Genomic DNA, 19,205 nt, shown 5'->3' on the forward strand with positions numbered 1-19,205 from the left:
AAAAGACCTAATAAACTTCACACCATCCCCAAGTCCTGGCCACCTTAGCAAAAACCTGTCATCACTTAAAAGCTAGTGATCTACATCTCTGTTTTCTCATATGTTAAAAATAGAGCCCAGATCATTTTCCTAACTCCAGTGATATAGGCTGGAGATGGTAAGGAATTTGGTGGTGAGAAGAAATTTGTATTTGCACAAGAATTGTCCCAGAGTAACCAGCAGACCCATTTCCAGAAACACAATAGCAATAGTCACATAGACTTGAAGTTATTGGTTGTGTGTTCAGGTTCCAACTTTTTACTACCTGGGAATCCTGGATTGTGTCCATTTCCTTTTTGTAGATGTTGGACAAGGAGTTTTAACTCTGGTTCTAGTTATTGGTTGGGATTTCAGAGGTCTGCACGACTACCCAAAAAGTGTACATAAAAATCTGTTTGGGGACGTTGGATGCTAGCCAGAGGTTTAATGACATCCTAATTAAAGGGGCCCCTGAAGCCAAAGGTTAAGAATCACTGAAAGAGGTTTTTGTGCATTCACACATAATCCTACATACATTCCAAACTCCCATGATGCTCTGCAGATAGTGTCACAAAGGATGGCTGAGTAGTTAAAAGCAGAAGTTAAATGTGTGATGAGTATCAAAACAGTAGAGAGAAAAGCAATAGAAGTGAATTAAGGTGCAATTACAGAAAGAAAATCCATGGCATTTAGATAGGTTGCATTTTATTTAGATAAATGAAAATTTGCCCCCAAACAAACTGGGAATCCAATATTGTCTCAGATTAATAAGAAACTGCTACTTGAACCTGACACTGAAAGCTAAAACTTCCAGCCCTTGACTATCTGTAGCTGCAAACATCAAAGGAAAATACTGCAACCAAGTATTATCGATGAACAGAGAGAGGTAATTCCTGTACCATTAGCAGGATAACCTGAGGGGAACAGTTTGTATTCCTCAGTCACAGTAAGTGTTGAGAGTTTACAAGATTTGCATTGCTTCCTAATGTACATGGCTCCGCAGTAATGCCAAAAATAGCAAAATTTAGGCACTTGCTCCAACTTCTGCAGTTTACATTTGATTAACAAATTAACAGCAGCTTTAGAATTAAGACACAGAACTATATTTCATGCTACTGTTAATACAGTATTTCTCTTTAATAAAACTATGATGCTTAACAGACATAGACATAGACCTTATATAGAAGGACTCCAAGGCATTTCCAGGTATTAGGACCAAAAGCAGAGCCATGGAGTAACTACCACTGGAAAACCGCATGAACGACCTGGCCACGTGTGGTAAGAGAAGACCAGACACAAATGCAATGCAGTGGCAGGACAGACATCAGACCAACAAAATCTGTTTTGTACTAACGACACAAACCTTTAATGTTGCAGACAGTACATTTCCTTCCTGCCATAGAGAGGCAGTCAGTCAATATTCACAACTATCAGCAACTCCTGACAAGTTGCTGTCACCTCCAATATTGTTTGGTTAATCTTCAGAAACTGACGCCAGCACTTGGATTTTTAAGTCTCAAGTTGGCAGAAGAAAGATATTTGGGTCAGAGGGTTTTTCTTTTAATTTGCAGATTTTAAAGTTTAATAATTAAGCACAGGTGGCTATTTTATCTGAGTATAACTCCTAAAAGGATATCAAATGTTTCCCGACTACAAGGTCAAGCTCATTGTGTTGAGTATCTTTCTAATATAGCTGATTTCATATTGTAGTCAGGTCTGTTTCTATAAGAGAAACTACTTTCCAGTTTCAACAGCTCATTTTCTTTCGGTTAAAAGTAGTCTTTCTAGAATGTTACGCTTTAAAATCATTAACTGGTAGTCAAAACTTAAGTTCTCAAACTGGAGCACTGAATTTGAATGAAATTCAAGCAGTATATATGCCAGGACAGTTCTACATATGAAGAAATGGAATTTTAGGGTACACAGGTGGCTTTTCTTTGCGTGGCAATTGTGTGATAAAGTCCTTTACATATTGGAATGAATCAGCTAGCATTCCGACATTTAAGAGAAACCTCCATGACCATCTGTTAGGCAAGGCATTTTTGCTTTTAAGTCTTAACATTTCTTTCTACAGCTGTTTGTCATTGTTTAAAACCAGAAATACTAACACCGAAAATTGACCTTTTCAGGAAGACACCACAAGATGGTAGCATTGTATCAGGACCGTCAGGTGGAAAAAGCTCCAGGTTTATTTCCGCAGAAGCCTCTGCTGGGACTTCCTCTAACATCAACTCAAAACCATAACCAGGGGAAAGTGGTGACATCCTATAGTATCTACATTAGAAAGCGCTAGCTTATCTGCTTTTAGGACTCAGTAAACATGTCCCAGGCTTCCTAGTATCTAATAAAACCAGCAAATCTAAGTGAAGCAAATATTTTATTTAAATCAGTTGTCAAATCACAGTTTTATCCAAATGAACATAATGCAACATTGTTCTTTAAAGAGCGGGCACAAATACGGCACAGGCACAGGCCAGTAGCTATCAAAATACCTTTTGTAAAGAACCTACTTTTCTCATGCTGTATGTGGATGTGGTCCTGCATATTAAGAGTAGAATCAAAAACTTAAAACAGTCTTTTCTTTTCTCGGTAAGATGAAAAACATTTCACTACTTTGCCTCAGGATTTAAGCACACTCATCTCCAAGCATACCAATTCCGGGGGAAAGACTTCAAGTGAATCAGTTACTGAAAAAAACTTCCTTCCAACCTCCACTGGGCTAGAAAGAAAAATTTCACAGTAAAAATGGAACATTCTGTATGTTTCCCTCCCCACAAAAAAAAAGTTTTTTATTTTTAGCACACGGTGTGTAATAGGGAAGTGAGCAATTTCAAACTAATAGTAAACACAGACCTAATCCTCAGTGAATTTTAAATTAAGAATTGTAGCTTCTGATCAGGAATGTTATTTCTAGGAAGCTGATTTCACAGGTTTTAACTGAGGTGTAAAGCTTCCTGCCCCAGGCTTGGCCATGGCTGCATGCCCCGGTCACAGAGTATGGGATACAAGAGGAGTGGACTACACTTCACATGTCTTTAAACATTAAGAAAAAATATACAATAGATACAGGAGGGTTACTTAAAACATACATATAAATACATAAAGAATGATACTCCAGTTTGAGAAGTAGAACCAGCAAATTGCCAACTCCAGTTCCAGATTAAAACTTTTAAGTATCTCCAATCAGAAACATTACGTGGAACAAGGGAAAATGATAGGGTGGCCACGAAAGGAGGCCACATTAGCTGTAGCTCCTGATGACGCCTCAGGATTGTCAGGGGGTCACTAGAGATGACACCAGCTCATGGGCCTGTTCCTTTCGAGTCTGAAAACCGGGCTGTGCCTCCGCAGCTGTCTGTTCCTTCCACTCCTTGTCTTCACATTCTGGTCTGGCAAATATATAGGTTTAGCTGTAGGAGAAGAAAGAACCAAAAGTAAACAAAATCTCCTGTCCTCCCTCATTTATGTAACAAGAGAGGTTGGTTAAAGTGAGTGGGAGCAACTGATAACCCTGATGCCACAGCTGAACTCTGTCAGAAAGACGGGGAGGGTCTGCGACTGGTCTGCTGTGCCGCCCAGGGCAGTGGCTGCGGGTCCCTTACCCTTGCTCCTCAGGCTCACCATGTGCACTGGGAAATTTTTAAATGCTTGCTACTGATGCTGGGAAATATCTTTTTTTTTTTCTCCCTAGAGAGCTATAAACTACATTTCAAACATCAGCATACACTTTAGACTTCACGTTACAAAAAAAAAAAATTCAGTAAACTAGTTGGTATGGTACTAAGAGAAACATATTTCTTACACCTTTGGACCAAACACGCAAATGTACATTTGTGCACACACACACAGACACACATGCCCCTTTATTTTCTTCAAAAAACAGTCACACTGGAGTAAAATGAAATCATTATTTTCACACCAATAAGACTGAAAGGTATTTCAATATGAGGGGGTTGAAAAATCAAACTAACCTAGCCCTCCTAGTCGGTAATTATTTCCCCAACTGAAAGCTCTGCGTAAAATCCTATTTGAATGCCTGCTTCCCTTATAAAGAATCCGTCACCAAATGGCCTAACAGAGGAAGAAAGTATTTCAGAAGAAGAGCAGGCTCACTTACCAGATGCTTTAGGGCTCTCCAAGGGCCGATGTTGCCGCTTCCCTCTCCGGTTTCTGCGTCTCCTCCTGTGTCTGGGTTGTGAGCTCTTTTCCTGACTCATGATGCACTTTCCCTTCCTGAAGTTCTCCTTCCTGGCCGTCCTCCTCTTTCAGTTTTGGTCCATTTGCATCCAGGGACTCTTTGGTCAGGCCTCCCGAGGCCTCTGCATCTTCCAGGGCTGTGCTGTGGCCCCCGGGGGCATCCAGAGCATCACTTCTCTCACCTTCTGGGGACGCCTCTATTCTTTCTCCTAACCCGGCACCTTTGTTGGCTTCCAGCACACGCTCTGTTCCAGTTGCCTCTTTCTTTGCCTCCAGTGGGAGAACTACCTCTTCAAGCTGCTGGTCATACACACTGGGACTTTCTACCTTCTGGGTCGTGGTCTCTTCTGAAGCATCACCCGCACCTTTGGAAACCTCAGTTGCTTGTTTTGGAGGGGTCGGTACTGACTCCTCTTCGGCTGTGGGGGTCTGTTCTTCGCCCTGGGCAGAGGCTGGAAGTTCACGTTCTTCAATTTTCTGTCCAGCTTCCTGGTGATCAACTTTTATCAGCTGAGCCTGTGTCTGGAAATCAGGGGCTGCTTCTTCTGTACTTTCTAGCTGGTCAACAACTGTCTGAATTACATTTTGTACGAGTTTACTGCTCTCAGTCTCAAGATTCAAAATCTCACTTTCTGCCTTTATATCTTCCTTTCCCGTTTTGCTCACTTTGCCTTCCTGACCACAAGCCTGTGCATCATCTCCACCTGACCTCCAGTTCTGCAACGTGCTTTTCTCTCCTTCCAGGTCGGCACTCACGCCTTTTCCAGGTGGAGCGGGTACTGCTACTGGTGTCGATTCTGCCTGAGATTCAGCCCCTGTGGGCACTGCATCTTCTCCTGTTGGAGCAGAAGTGCCTTCATCTTTTTCAGATTTTTCTTCCAATACTAAGTGTGCATCTTCAGACTCCAAAGGTTCAGCTGTTTCTACAATCTTGACGGTTTCGCTGAAGACCTCCTTCTCCACTGCGACAGCTGTTAGCGTTAGTGATGCCTCAGAGCTTTGAACATGAGTTTCTGTGCATACCACTTCCTCTTCCACTGACCAAGAAGGAGAACCTTCTTCAAAACTGATAACCTCCTTTTCCCCGTCTATGACAGTCACACTGACTGTCTGTACCAGTTGCTTACTGAGCTCCTCAGATACAGTAACAGCCGGTTTTTGCTCCAGTTTCTCTTCACTCATTTGGGTTGGCTTTGCTTCCATTTCTCCCCTTACTACTTGAACTACCCTCTCTCCCTCCACTGGGGTTGGAAGGGATTGAGCATGACTCTGGAGTTCAATATTATCATTCTTTGGAAATTGAGCTTCCTCAGTAATGTCATCTTTAAGGGCAACTTCAGGTGTCTTTTTCTGACTGACTGTTGTTTCTCTGTCCACAGACACCTCCAGGCCTCCATCGAGCACCACATCTTTGGTCTCCTTATCAGCAAATTGGACCATTTCTTGAGTCTTTGAAAGAATGGGTACAGCTTCCACTGATACCTCTGTATCTGTATGATCTGGAACCTCTTCCATTTTTGAATGTTCTTCACTTTCTTCCTGGGATTCAAAGCTGGAAGGTGTTGGAGGCATCTCTTTTGTTATGGGAACTACCTGTGCTTCTGGGACCTGAGGCTGTGTACCAGAGGTGACCTCATTATCTTCATAGATTTCCATGCTCTTGTCTTGCTGTGTTATATTTAGAGCTTCATGGTCAGCTACTGGGGTGCTTCCATTGGTCTCACTGTCTGTAGAGGTTTCAGCACTGTCAGGAGCAGCAGCCTGTTCCAGTATAATCTCTGATTTTACCTCAACCAAGGTTTCAGCTTGACAGGTGGTTCTAAGTTCACTGGACTCTACAGTCTCTGCACCTTGAGGACCTTTCACAATGCTTTCTGGGGTGGCCTGTACAAGCACCTTCTCTCGTATCAAAGTCTCAGTTTTAGTTTCTTGCCCATGGACTTTCAACACTACATCCACCTCTTTCTTCCCATCTAGCATTTGAGAATCCTGTGGTTCCTCCACCTCGACTGGCATTTCTGGCCCTTCCTCCTGCATGGTTTGAATTGTGTCTCCTGGCCCTCTGGTGTCAGGCAGCTGTGATTCTCCTCTGACCTTTTCTGCAACCGCCTCCAGGACCTCTTGGGTTCGTCTCTCTTGGTCTTCTATGTCTGGCACACCGCCTTCTACCTCCTGAACCGGGGTGGCTTCCTCGGTGGTGTCTGGGGAGTCAGTTAACTGGGAAACAGCTGAAACCATGTCGGCGGTCTCTTCAGCAGCAGATGCCTCGGTGGCGTCTGCAGCTGTCACGGCTTCAGAAGTGAGTTCCACCTCACTGACGAGTGTGTCATCACTGGCTTCGTGGTGCTCCAGCAGAGCTTTGGTCACCACAGGGGCTTCATCTGCCAGGACTTCTCTTTCTATTCCCTCCCCAGTGAGCGGTTTGGCTTCATCTTCTACTTGTTCGAGAGGTCCCGTCACTGAAGCCGAGATCCAAGAAGGTGACCGTTCTTCGATACTGGTGACTGCCCTCGTCCCGTCAACGAGGGCCACGGTCACCGCGTGAACCAGACTCTTATTGAGCTCTTCGGACACCTGGACAGCGACTGAGGGCTCAGTCTTCTCCTCACTCTTCTGGGCTTGCTGTGCTTCGATCTTCTCCCTTTCTACGGCATCATACTCAGACAGAGGCACCACAGCTGGGACATCGGAGTCCTCTTCATGGCCTTCCGCTGGTCCTGTATCTTCAGCAGTGGCTTGTTCTTGTTTCCCATCTGACCTTTTCTTTCTTCGACCAGGAATAAATTTCTTAATCGAAACCCAAGACTCTTCTTTCCCGGGCTCAGCATCAGAAGCCGAGTGTTCGACGCCAGGTCCAGTTACAGAGTCTTCGTTTTTCTCTTCCAGTTTTGACTTGGACTTTTTTCTTGCAGTGACTAATCTTTTAAACGACTCCCAGGTGGAGACACCCTCTCCCTCAGAGGGGCTTCCAGCTTGCTCGGGGGAGGAGCTCCCTGGCCCCAGATCCTGCTCTTGGGAGCAGGCAGGGACAGCCTCTGGTCCCGTTTCTTTGTCTTTTCCCACTTCCTCTGGTCTGGGACTGTCTCCTCCCACTGTTTTCAGTCCGCCTTCCTCGTCGGAAGACGACCCTTTCCTGGCTCTCTTCTTGGATGAGCCCACACAGATCAGAGCTTCCCACGAGACAGAGGTGTCAACCTTGCGCTTCGGTTCCTCTGGCTTCTGCTCCTCCCCGTTTCCTTTCACGTCCTCCTGCATTTCAGAGGCCGCACTCTCCGTGGAGGACATGGTGGCACTCTTTACCTTTTCCAACTCGTCTTCTTTGTCACTTTCAGAAAGCCTCCTAACACGTTTCTTGGGCGTCACCATCTTTTTGAAAGATGCCCAGGGAGTGACACCTTCCCTCTTTTTCTCCCCGTCAGAAGTGGTTCCTTCTTCACCCTCCCCATCCTGCTGCGCCTCGGCTGTGCCCTTCTCCAGACACACCGTGTCCTCGGGCTCCTCGGGAGACGAGGCAGAGCTCTCGCCCTTCTGCTCATCTGCGCTATCTGGAGATTCTGCCACAGCCGGCTGCTCCCCCGACTCTTCATCGCCTCCTCCTCCTCTTTTCCCTTTCTGTTTCTTTCCAGAAAGCTTTTTTAAGCCAGTGCTGGTAAAAAGTTTCTTCAAAGGGCTTCCCTGCACCTTAATTCGCTCTTGTGAGGACAGCATTTCCACCTCACTGACCACGCCTTCAGGAAGCGCACACGGGGCCTTCTCGCTGGGACACGGGTCCGCCGGCTCGGTGTGGTCCTCCCCGGGGGCACGCATGGCTGTGGCCTTCACCAGCTCCTCAGCAGCGTCAGCTTTCTGGAGATCGGCGCTGGTTTCTACTGGTTTCTCAGGCGGCGAGGCCTCTACTACTTCTCCCTCGGCCTTCTGCTCCTCTGTTTCCTTCTCTACGGGGCTAACGTGAACTTCTGCAACAATCTCTACTTTCTCATCAAATACTTCTGTGGCTAAAGGGGCAGTTTTCTCTTCAGGAGATCCCTGCCCTTGGTCTTCAGAGGGCAGCTCCACTTTCTCATATTCGGCAGATAATCGAGCATCGCTGGCGCTCTCGGTGACCTGCAGGTGTGGTTGTTCGGGAGCAGCCAGTTTCTCAGAGGCCTCTTCTGGCTTTTCATTTTCTTCCATGTCTACTTTTTCCGGCTCTTGTTCTTTCTTCTTCTCCGAAGCCTCCAGCTCATCCTCCTTGGGCTTCCTGAAACTGGTCTTCTTCCGCCAGCCAGCCCAACCTTGGGTGAAGAATTTTTTGAAGGGTGACGCTGTTTCACTGGCCACTGGACTGGCTGGAGAGTCTGGAGCTTTGGTTGGTTCTTTTTCCTGTGTTTCTTCCCCTTCTTCTTTACCTTCCTCTGTTGTTTGACTGCACTCAGCTTGAAGAGAAATGTCTGCGTTGCACTGCTCAAGTTTCAAAGTCTCTTCAGGTTTCTCTGTAGACTGTTTAAATTCACTCTCTTTAGGTGCCACTTCTTCACTCTCCCGGCTGGGCTCCTGGTGGTCACCAGCCCCATCAGACCCTCCTGCTCCTTCACCTTCATCTTTTTTGACAGTGAGCAACTGGACGGCATCAGACTTCTCGGTCTTATCCTTTTTCACAGTGAATTTAAAGCCAACAAACTTGAACACCTTCTTAAATCCAACATCATTAGTCTGGGACTCAGTAGGCTGTGTAAGCTCCTCTATGTTGCTTCCTGAACACGGAATCTGTTCAATTATTTCAGGCATTTCGTCCTGCCCGTCCTTCATGATGTCTTGAACAAGCGCTGAGTTAGCAGCCATTTCTTTATCTGAGTCTCTTTCATTCACATCGTCAGACTCTCTTTGTCCAACTATTAGCAGAAACACAGGAATGGGAGAGGGGAAGAAAGAAGATGATTACAAATCAAGAAAATCAATTATTTTAAAAACATGACCCATTAATCTTTTCCATGTCAGGCAATTCCAGGATAGTGTAAGGATCTTATCAGTATTTGTAAATCCTCATAGATTAGGCAGCATCTACTTCTTTTAAATGACCTTTAAAAAGTCAGGTTCAAAGGTACTGCTCTGATAGTTCTATTCCCTGTAAAGGGAAAGTTAACAAACTCATCAAAAAATTAGTTATAGATAACTTGCTATAGCATCACTAAGAGTGAGTCGACCAGATGGTGTATGTTCTAAGGCAATACAAAATGGAATCACACATCACACCCATTATCTAGGATCCATCAAGTTATGGATGTAACTTCCACTTTTTAGGAAATACAGGGTTAGATAAATTTGCTGAGTAACAACACACAAATAAGTACCTAGACAAATCTAATGAAGGGGCTTTCTGTGTGATAATGTCTCTTCAACAAGTCCCATAAAGGGATCAGAGCTCCTTGGGGAAATTCCATGCTATGTCAGGGAAAGTACAGGAACATGTCATCACGACAGAAAGGAGGTGCTCACAAGCAGAAGGGACATATCAAAAGGACACAAGGGCCAGCTTGAGGGGCTCCCACTGGTCAAAGTTAGAATCATAAAAAAAAACAATACTGACAGTGAATGGTTACAAGACGCTGAATAAAAAAAGAATCCATGAATCAAGAGTAATACTGAAAAAATAAGTGTACTTCTTTATGAAGAACATGCCAATCAATAAATTTAGATAAAAATTCCACTTTGATCCTTAGAGTCATTCTCTTTAGAATTTTAGAATTCTACTCCATCAAGATTTACATATTGCTGTAAGACTGTATATCAATGATCCATCAACAACAACAAAAAGATTCACATTATTACTTACTAAGGACAAGAGTTAATAAACATCATTGTCTCCTATAGGCAATTATCTAAGCTCTTTCCAGACCTTGGTAAGCGGCTGTTCAGCCTTGAAAATGTCTCTAACATGAATTTGTGTCCTTCATTGAGTACAATTCATGTAAATGAAAAAATACAGTAGACTTTCTTTTGCAGTTATTTGGGGAGGGGAATGCCATGTTTTAGTTAATTCGGCTTCCTTGGCAAAGCCTAGCTGGCTGTTTGTCATCACATTCAGAAAATCACTCTATTTTACAAACACCATTGTGGTAACTCATTCAAAGATCAGGAAATGCTAAAACCACTGGATGAAAGTAAGGTCGTAAGGAAACCTAGTTTTAGAGTATCAACACACAGACTACTTCATTTCAAAAGGAAAAACTCTCTTTACCATGGAGAAATCTGGCCAGCAGTGCCTTCACCAACGATCAAACTGAACATGCCCAATAATGGAATAAGATTTTCATCAAGCCTCCTGATGTGAGGCACTGAGGCCAATGAATCACCTCAACAGTATTCCAGTAAAAAATGTGGACCAGAATGTAATTGCGAGGAAACAATCAGACAAGTCCACACTGAAGGCCATTCTGTGAAGCAACTAGCCTAGCCTGGCCTGAAATGTCAATGTCACAAAGGACAGAAATCAAACAAAAACACAAGTGAGTTGTCCGCAAGTAATTCCCAAACAGTTTAAGGAGACAGACGGAGGGAGTGAGGGGCGGAAGAGAAAGGGGAGGGGTGGCGGGAGGAAGTGGTAAAATAGCAGTAAGTGGTGAATTAGGTCAAGTGTGTATGTTCATTTATTATATTTTCTGTAGTTTTGAAACTTTAAAAATCCTTGGGGTTTTAAAAAGCAAGCCCATGTGATTTAATACTGGGATGGGTACTTTGCTAAATTAAGAAACTTAAGAAATATAAACCACTAGAGATGCCAGGCAAGGTCCTGGATTGGATAACTCATTAGGGCAAACCAGCTAAAGGAAGTTTTTGGCTCTTCTTGAGAAAATGTGACTATGATTTGGGATTAGGCGAGATGAATTTTTACCAAAAGGAAAGGGTAAAAAATTTGACTGTTACCAAATGGTATATATAGTATAATCTCATTATGGTTTTGAAACATCTCTCTCATACACACACTCCCCCACATATGGTATATGGGGGGATGGAAATGTGTTATATTTTAGTTTTGCCCGTCTAAATTTTCTGATTTTCCATATTGGCCATGGATTGCTTTCTCTAATAAATAAAAAAGGTCAATTAAAATAGAGACAAAAATGTTCTTAATAAAATTGGAATATGCTTAATGCCCACAGCATAAACTGAAGCTTAAAATTATACCAATATTTAGAACATAGCAATAAACATTTGAAATAACAGAAATGTTTGGAAAAACAGAAAACGCTTCCCCAAATCTGTCAATTCCTTCAATGTACATAACTTTATTTGCTCATGAAAATTATTTTATTCTTTATGTGAAATATTACAAATCTTATTTCTACAAATTGCCATTGTACTTACCTATCGGGTTTTATTTTGAAACTGAAGAAAGTTTACTGAAAAAGCGACCACAGTGCTACCAAGTGATGACTGTGTGTGAAGCACTGCTGCCCTGTGCTATGCTATAAATTACACCTGAACTCCATTTTTTCCCTTGCTTTTTCTTTTCAAACATTACCAGATTTTTGGGTATTTGTAACTGAAGCCTGTGGATTATCTGGGCTTCTTACTGTGGAGAGTAAGTAGGAGGAGGAGGCATTCGAATCCCACACACATGCCACAGTGTGGACAGGGCCTCTGCTTGGTGACAGTGCCGTACCTGTCCCAGCCCTTCTCTGTAAGAGCTTTGGGAACCAGCCAATTCTCATTTATTCTGATATCAGCACTAAGGCAGCATTAAAGAAAACAAAGAAACTGAAAACCTGAACATTTTAGAGGAGTTGTGAAAAACCAAGAATTATCTCATTTTTTGATCTGAAGAGTACTTCCTAAAGGATTTTCCTTTCCTTTAAAAAAAAAAAACAAACTATGAAATACACTGTTGTGCCCCGTTTCCTTGAGTCCCCCGTGTGGAGCCAGTCACCAGCCTCAGTCGCGAGATGTAAGAGCAAAACAGGTCTTTATTGCTAGTTCGAACTAGGGTCTCAGTGGCCCGTCAGAACACAGGACTCCGTCTGAGACCCTGAACAAAGTTCCCTTCTTGCTTTTATACTTTTGGAACAGTTAGGGGTTTTTCAAGGGGGGTGGTTTATTGTGACCTTAGCTGATTGTTTAACCTAAACAGGGTCAGGGTCTTTTATACTTTTGGAACAGTTAGGGGTTTTTCAAGGGGGGGTGGTTTATTGTGACCTTAGCTGATTGTTTAACCTAAACAGGGTCAGGGTCTTGTTGCACAGGTTGCTGGGCATGGTTTCTGGAATGGGCATGGCTTGAGCGGGAACTTCTTACTCAAGATGGAGGACACAGAACAAAATGGAGGCAGGGGTCCCACAACACATGTGACCAACTTTAGACTTTTATCAATAATAAAAAAATAATCACCACCCACGTTAAACATGGAGGCAAACATTGCAAGGGAAAGAAAAATTCAGATATACATGATCAGACTGTCCAGAGTATTGTACCCTGACATCGCAAGTCAGGAGAGAGGATACTCTCCCAGAAATCTTCTGAGGTTGCTCTTTTAGTTTTTTAGAGCATGTGTATACCTCCTGAAATGAGAAGAAAATGGTAGAGGTTTCCATTTGTACTGATTATAATCTGCCTATGTTTTAACCTAAGGATTTCCTTACATTAAGTGCATCCCCATTAAATGAGTTTCTTCTTAAAAATTTCTCCAATTATAAAACTATACTCACAAGAGAACTTTCTGCCAACACACTTATAACGCAACACGAGAGGTGACTTTTTAAAAAGGTGGCTATCATTGGAAATACCCACCCCAAGGGGAAATACAAACCCCCAAAATGAACTCCATTAGTTTTACTAGTAATAAACACAACAGAAATTAAATTTCCTGCCAACAAGCATGAGGTAAAAACACTCATGAACCTTTCTAGAATTTATTACAAAATATAGACTTTCTGCTAATATAGTGAGAGAAAATGAGTATTATACACATCACTTCCCATCCTATTTTCCATTCATGATCCTAAATGTTTCAACTTGAAACACTTTTTCTTAAATTCTGGGATGATTGGGATGTTTACAGTCAAAACTAGAGAGATAAAGATGAACATCTGCAAACTGGCAAAACAAAAGAGCAATGGATGGTTCTGGTATAGTTTAGCAATGCTCCGATGTTTTCTTATGTAGACTGGCATGTGAGACAGGAACCGTGGGCTTAAGACAGAGTAGGGCGAGGGCCTTTGGAAAAAAACGAAGCAAGATAATCAATCCATGGTGGGATTTGCTTCGGCCTGCTTGCGGGGCCCAGCTTGTTTTTCTGACTTTACCCAGGTGCTGCTTTTCTTCCTCCAGCCCTAAACAAATGTTGCAACCTGGGCAAGGTAACAAGCAAGTCCAAAACAACATAGTAAAAACAGGAAGGATCCATCTTGAAAATAGGATTACACTTAAAAACAAAACAAAACCAAGTTTGTTAAAAAGTAACTTTCTTAACATACTCTTTCACAAACAGACAATAACTCGGCCCACCTTGGGAGCAAAGCAGGCAGTCTTAAGTGATATGCCCCCAGACCAGGAAGGAAGCTGCTGCCCTGGGAGGAAATCAGAGCAGTCAATTTCTTGTAAATCACCAGGAAGACTAATAAGAAACTTAATGTCTCTTAAAAGATAAACATTTTGGGACCACTTAGCAGGTGTACATCACTAGCCCATTGTCTCTCAACCACCTATAAAACACCTAGACAACAAACACACCACCCTGGGGCTTCTCTTGTTCCCCTCCTGGCCTGAGCCAGGAGCTCTGTTCTCTCGGTTTATCTCTAATCTTGAGTGTTTGTGAACTTCATTCTTCAACTCTGTGAACAAGAACCCCAGCATCATAGGGGCTGAACATATGGTTTTAAGTATATAGGATCCCAGGAAAATTTTAAGCCCTCACTTGTTAACAGGTTTGTAGTCTCTTTTAACGTAAGTAATTCTAGGAGATTGTCAGAACAATCCCTGTTGGTCCAAATGATGCCTTTGTGCTTTGTGCAAATCTGGACAACTGACCTCAGCCCTGATTACTGCTTCAGTTGCCTTTGGCACCTTGCCCGACCTGTACAAACCTTACACGGAGGTCCTAATTCCTAAAATACAGCTTTGATCACATCACCAACCTGTCAAATATCCCTAATGGCTGCAAGAGCTGAAGAATAGTCTTTTCTAAACTACCCCAGCAGGCAGCGAAGACTGGGGACAACATAAAAGCTAACTTCGACTGTACCTTTGCACACTATAGGTAGGTATCCTGCCCCAAACAACACGCGATCAAGCAGCTATCCACTCAGAGGCTTGGAAACATGTTGAAACCTCGATCCTATTTTTCTGCCTCATTTCTTATTACTCGTTGCCACCCAACAAGCAAGGCTGGCTCCATCCTGAACCACATGGCCATACTGCTCACCTCCAGGGTAACTTTCTGGCCTATGCTAAATACAAGTATCTGAGGCCTGTATCATTGTCTATCCTCCTCCCGCCCACCTCCTAGGCAAAGGCCTTGCCAGCTGACTCCAGCCTGCAAAATCTCGATTCTGACCTTTCAAGGTATTGTCTTCCAGGCCGTGTCCTTTTCGAAGCAGCACCGTGCATCCCGGGGCATCCCCAGCACTGGGGGTGTTTTCAAATCCCTCGGTTACACCACAGCTTTTAGAGCAGAGGGTCTGGGCACATGCCCCATAGGCTCCAGGTGCTGCGGGGGCTCCAATCTGAGCCGGGCCGGGTCACACCTCTCCGCGTGCTTGCACGTTAGCAGCTTGGTCAGAGCCGAGGCAAGCAGGCAGGATGGAAGCCCACACACCCACGCCCGAACGAACGTCCTAATGGAAAGGCCTGCCAGCGCCTCTCACAGCAAAGGCTGCTCCACCAGGGTGTGGCGCGGCAGGGGCAGCCCTACAGAAGCCCCAGAGGCCCAGGCTTCTGCTCCCAGGAGCCCCATCGCTGAATGGCGACTGGCGGCCGGCAGCCCGTAGCGCCGCTGATGAGGGCGCCCCCTGGGTACCAGCGCGCGAGTCACAGTGTCTACAGCCTCCTCGTCGGATGGCGATCGGAGTACTTTGGCCCGACAAGCCTGTGAGGAAAGCCCCCAGAGGACCCTCAGCCGTCACTCCAACGGGGTCTCTCTTCAAACCCAAGCACACTCGAGCCCGAGAACCAGTCTGGCGAACTGCCTGCCAAACTGCTGCTGAGCCTCCCTGCTGCTGGGTTCTGGTACTGCTCCCCTCTTACCTGCACCGTTAAGCGGTCAACCCCAAACCCACACTCCACTGCAATGGCCGAAGGCATAGGAGGAACCTGCACAGGGGTTCGTTTGGTTATAAGAGCTTTAATTTCTTCCCATTAGAACAAGAACTGGAAACCTCACACATAAAGTTGTTATATCAGGCAGTTGTGCTCCTTGGTATTTAACTGAACAACTTGAAAACATGCCCACCGAAAAACCTGCACATGGCTGTTGATGGAAGCTTTACTCATAACTGTGAAGACCTGGGAGTAACTGAGATGTTCTTCATCTCATGAACAAATCAATAAGCCGTATACTTCTAGAAGATGAAATATTATTCAGCGCTAAAAATAAATGAGTTGGGAAGCCATGAAAAGACTTGGAGGAACATTACGTGCACACCACTGAGTCAAAGAAGCCCATCTGACAAGGATACATACTGTCTGACTCCAACTATCCGACATTCTGGAAAAGGCAAAACTGCTGACAGTAAAAGGATCAGTGCTGCCAGCAGTGGTGGGGGAGGGAAGCATGAAGAGGCAGGGCACAGAGGAGTTTTAGGGTAGAAAAACTATTCTGTATGAGGCTATAATGGTGGATACACATCATTACACATTTGCTCAAACCCATGGACTGTGTAATTTACACTGGGGACTTTGGGTGACAATAATGTGTCAATGTAGTTCCATCGATTGTGTTAAGTGTACCACTCTGGGGTGTGAGATGTTGACAGTGGGAGAATCTATGCATGTGTAGGCCAGGCAGCCTATAGGAACTCTCTGTACTTTCCACTCATTTTTGCTGTGAATGTAAAACTGCTCCAAAAAATAAAGTCTGTTTTTAAAAACTGGTCATGACTTGGGCAGTGTCATACAGATATGTGGCATCTCTGGTGGCCAAAGGCTGGCGGGGCAGCACTCACAGACAATGCATTCAATAGGTGCAAAATACAAATGCCCACTTAAAAAAAATTCCATCTACCTTTAAAGTTTTATTTTCCATAAATCATTATTTTTCATTTTCCATAAATGCTTATTTTTATTAAAATTATTATTTTCCATAAATCATTATTAACTTTTTTAACTTTTAAATGCCACTTATGAAAAGAAAAAGTATTTAGGCATGTCGACTCCTGCACTTAGATGGAAAAATTGCTGTCTGATATGGGTAGCAATTTAAATTCTATTTCAGTGTACAGAAGCACTTTTTTGTGGTTATAGTCATGTTTTTTAAGAAAAGAAAGAACACATATATCCTACCCACCCACTCACAGATAGTGATTCAAAAGATCACCTGACCATCACTTTACAACCATCAAGGTAAAGACTGGCTAAAGCCAACAACAAATGGATGCTAAATGGGGATGTCAGGAGGACTAAGAGGCAGGAAATTTGCAGACTTAATAGCTGAAATGGTGGGGAAAACCTCATCATACAGTGGAGAAATTGGGCAAGAATTTAACATCAACCCATTAGGGACAGATAGACGCTGAGAAGGACACGGTATCATGTATGGCTAAGAATGCACAACCTAAACTGAATTAAGAGAACACAAACACAAAATAAGGAATGTGGTGGAAATGGGGAGAGGAGAACTACATGCTTCAAACATGTCAACATCTTACAAGACACAGGCTGCAGAAATGTTCCAGATTAAAATAAACTAAAGAATATGGCATGTGGTGCCTGACCCATGGATGGATCTTGTAATGCAAGGCAGAAGTGCTTTAAAAAAAAAAAAGAGGCATTATCAGATTAACTGACAAAACAAACAAGGATGGGAGCTTATATAAAGAATATTCTAATAGTATAAATATATGACATTGATAAACTATACTCTGGTTATGAAAGGGAATATCTCTACTCTTAGAAAATGCACACTGAATGACACTCATGAGAGAAATTAAAAGACATGAATAAATGGAAATCTTTCCCATGCTCATGGATAGGAAGAATGAATACTGTCAAAATGCCATCCCATCCAAAGCAATGTATGGATTCAGTTCAATCCCTATCAAAATATGAATGGCATTTTTCAATAGGAACTTGTATTCTGGCATTTTGTGGAACCACAAAAGACCCCAAAGCAATTCTGAGAAAGAACAACAAAGCTGGGGGAACTATGCTCCGTGACTTCAACCTGTATTACAAAGCTACAGTAATCAAAACAGTATGGTATTGACACAAGAACAGAGCCATAGATCAATGGAACAGCATGGAAAATAAGCCCATGCACATATGGTCCATTAATGTACACTAAAGGAGCCATGAATATACAGTGGGGAAAAGAAAAGACAGCTTCAATAACTCAATAATTGGTGTTGGGAAAACTGGACAGCTACATGTAAGAAAATGAAACTGTATTACTAACTCCATACACCAAAGTACACTCAAAATGGACCCAAGACCTACACGTAAGACACGAAACCATAATGCTCTTAGAAGAAAACATAGGCAAAAATCTCTCGAACACAGCATTAACTATTTTTTCCTGGACACATCTCCTCAGGTAAGGGAAACAAAATAAAAAATAAAAAAGCTTTTGTACAGCAAAGGACACCATCAGCAGACTAAAAAGGCAACCTATACAGACTATATTTGTAAATGATTTATCTGATGAGGGGTTAACATCCAAAATATGTAAAGAGTTCATACACCTCAACAACAACAAAAAAACAAATAACCCCATTAAAAATGGACAGAGGACCTGAACAGATGTTTCTCCAAAGAAATACAGATGGCCACAGACACGTGAAAGGATGCTCCACATCACTGATCATCAGGGAAATGCGTATCAAAACCACAAGGAGATATCACCTCATACCAGTTAGAACTGCAGTTACCCAAAAGACAAAAAATAACAAGTGTTAGACGAGGATGTGGAGAAAAGGAAATCCTCCTACACAGTTGATGGGAATGGCAATTGGTGCAGCCACTGCAGAAAGCAGTATGGAGATTCCTCAAAAAGCTAAAAATAAAAATACCATTTGACCCAGTAATGCCATTTCTAGGAATGTACCCGAAGAAAACAATCCCTGATTAGAAAAGATACGTGCACTCCTGGGTTCATTGCTGCATTATTTACAACAGCCAAGATATGGAAGCAACCAAAATGTCTACCAGCAGTTCAATGGATAAAGAAGATGTGGTACATATACACAATGGATTATTCAGCCATAAAAAAGAAAGAAATCCTGTCATTTGCAACATCATGGATGGGCCTAGAAGGTATTTTTTTCTATTTGTGCCTTTTTTTTTAACTAAGGTATCATAGATACACAATCTTTACGAAGGTTTTTACACCACTTACCCATATTATCGAGTTGCCCCCCACACCCCATTGAGTCACTGTCCATCAGCATAGTAAGATGCTATAGAGTTACTTCTTGTCTTCAGAGGGCATTATTCTAAGTGAAATATAAAAACAAAGCAATACAAAATGAACAAAATAGCAGTAGACTCATAGATACTGAGAAGTGACTGGTGGTTACCATCTGGGAGAGGTTGGGGTGGGTGGCTGGGGAGGGTGAGGGGGATAAAAGGGCACAAAAATTCTCAATCATAAATTGGTCACAGGGATGGTAGTGCACGGAGAATATAGCTAATGATTCTGTAACAGCTTCCTGTGTTTATAGATAGTAACTGCACTAGGGGGGGGATGAGGGTTTAATATAGGGGTAACATTTGAGCCACTGTGTTGTATACTTGAAGCCAATATAAGATTGTATATCAATGATACTTCAATAAAAAATAAAGAAAGAAAATACACACTTAAGTAT

The 19,205-nt window shown here is 43.0% G+C and overlaps 1 protein-coding gene across 2 annotated transcripts in view; it reads right to left on the reverse strand.

The window, feature by feature from the left end:
• Positions 1 to 2,376: 2,376 nt before the first annotated feature.
• Positions 2,377 to 19,205, reverse strand: part of AKAP12 (A-kinase anchoring protein 12) — a 91,511-nt gene continuing 74,682 nt past the window's right edge. For both annotated transcript variants that reach the window (XM_036910800.2, XM_036910801.2), the window contains 2 exons: positions 4,136 to 9,086; positions 2,377 to 3,428 (listed from right to left, as the gene is read on the reverse strand). In XM_036910800.2, the coding sequence (XP_036766695.2) occupies positions 4,144 to 9,086 (4,943 nt within the window). In that variant the 3' untranslated portion in view covers positions 2,377 to 3,428; positions 4,136 to 4,143. The remainder of the gene's footprint in view (positions 3,429 to 4,135; positions 9,087 to 19,205) is intronic.

The sequence above is a fragment of the Manis pentadactyla genome, chromosome 12 (assembly GCF_030020395.1).
Source record: "Manis pentadactyla isolate mManPen7 chromosome 12, mManPen7.hap1, whole genome shotgun sequence".
Taxonomy (NCBI): Eukaryota; Metazoa; Chordata; class Mammalia; order Pholidota; family Manidae; genus Manis; species Manis pentadactyla.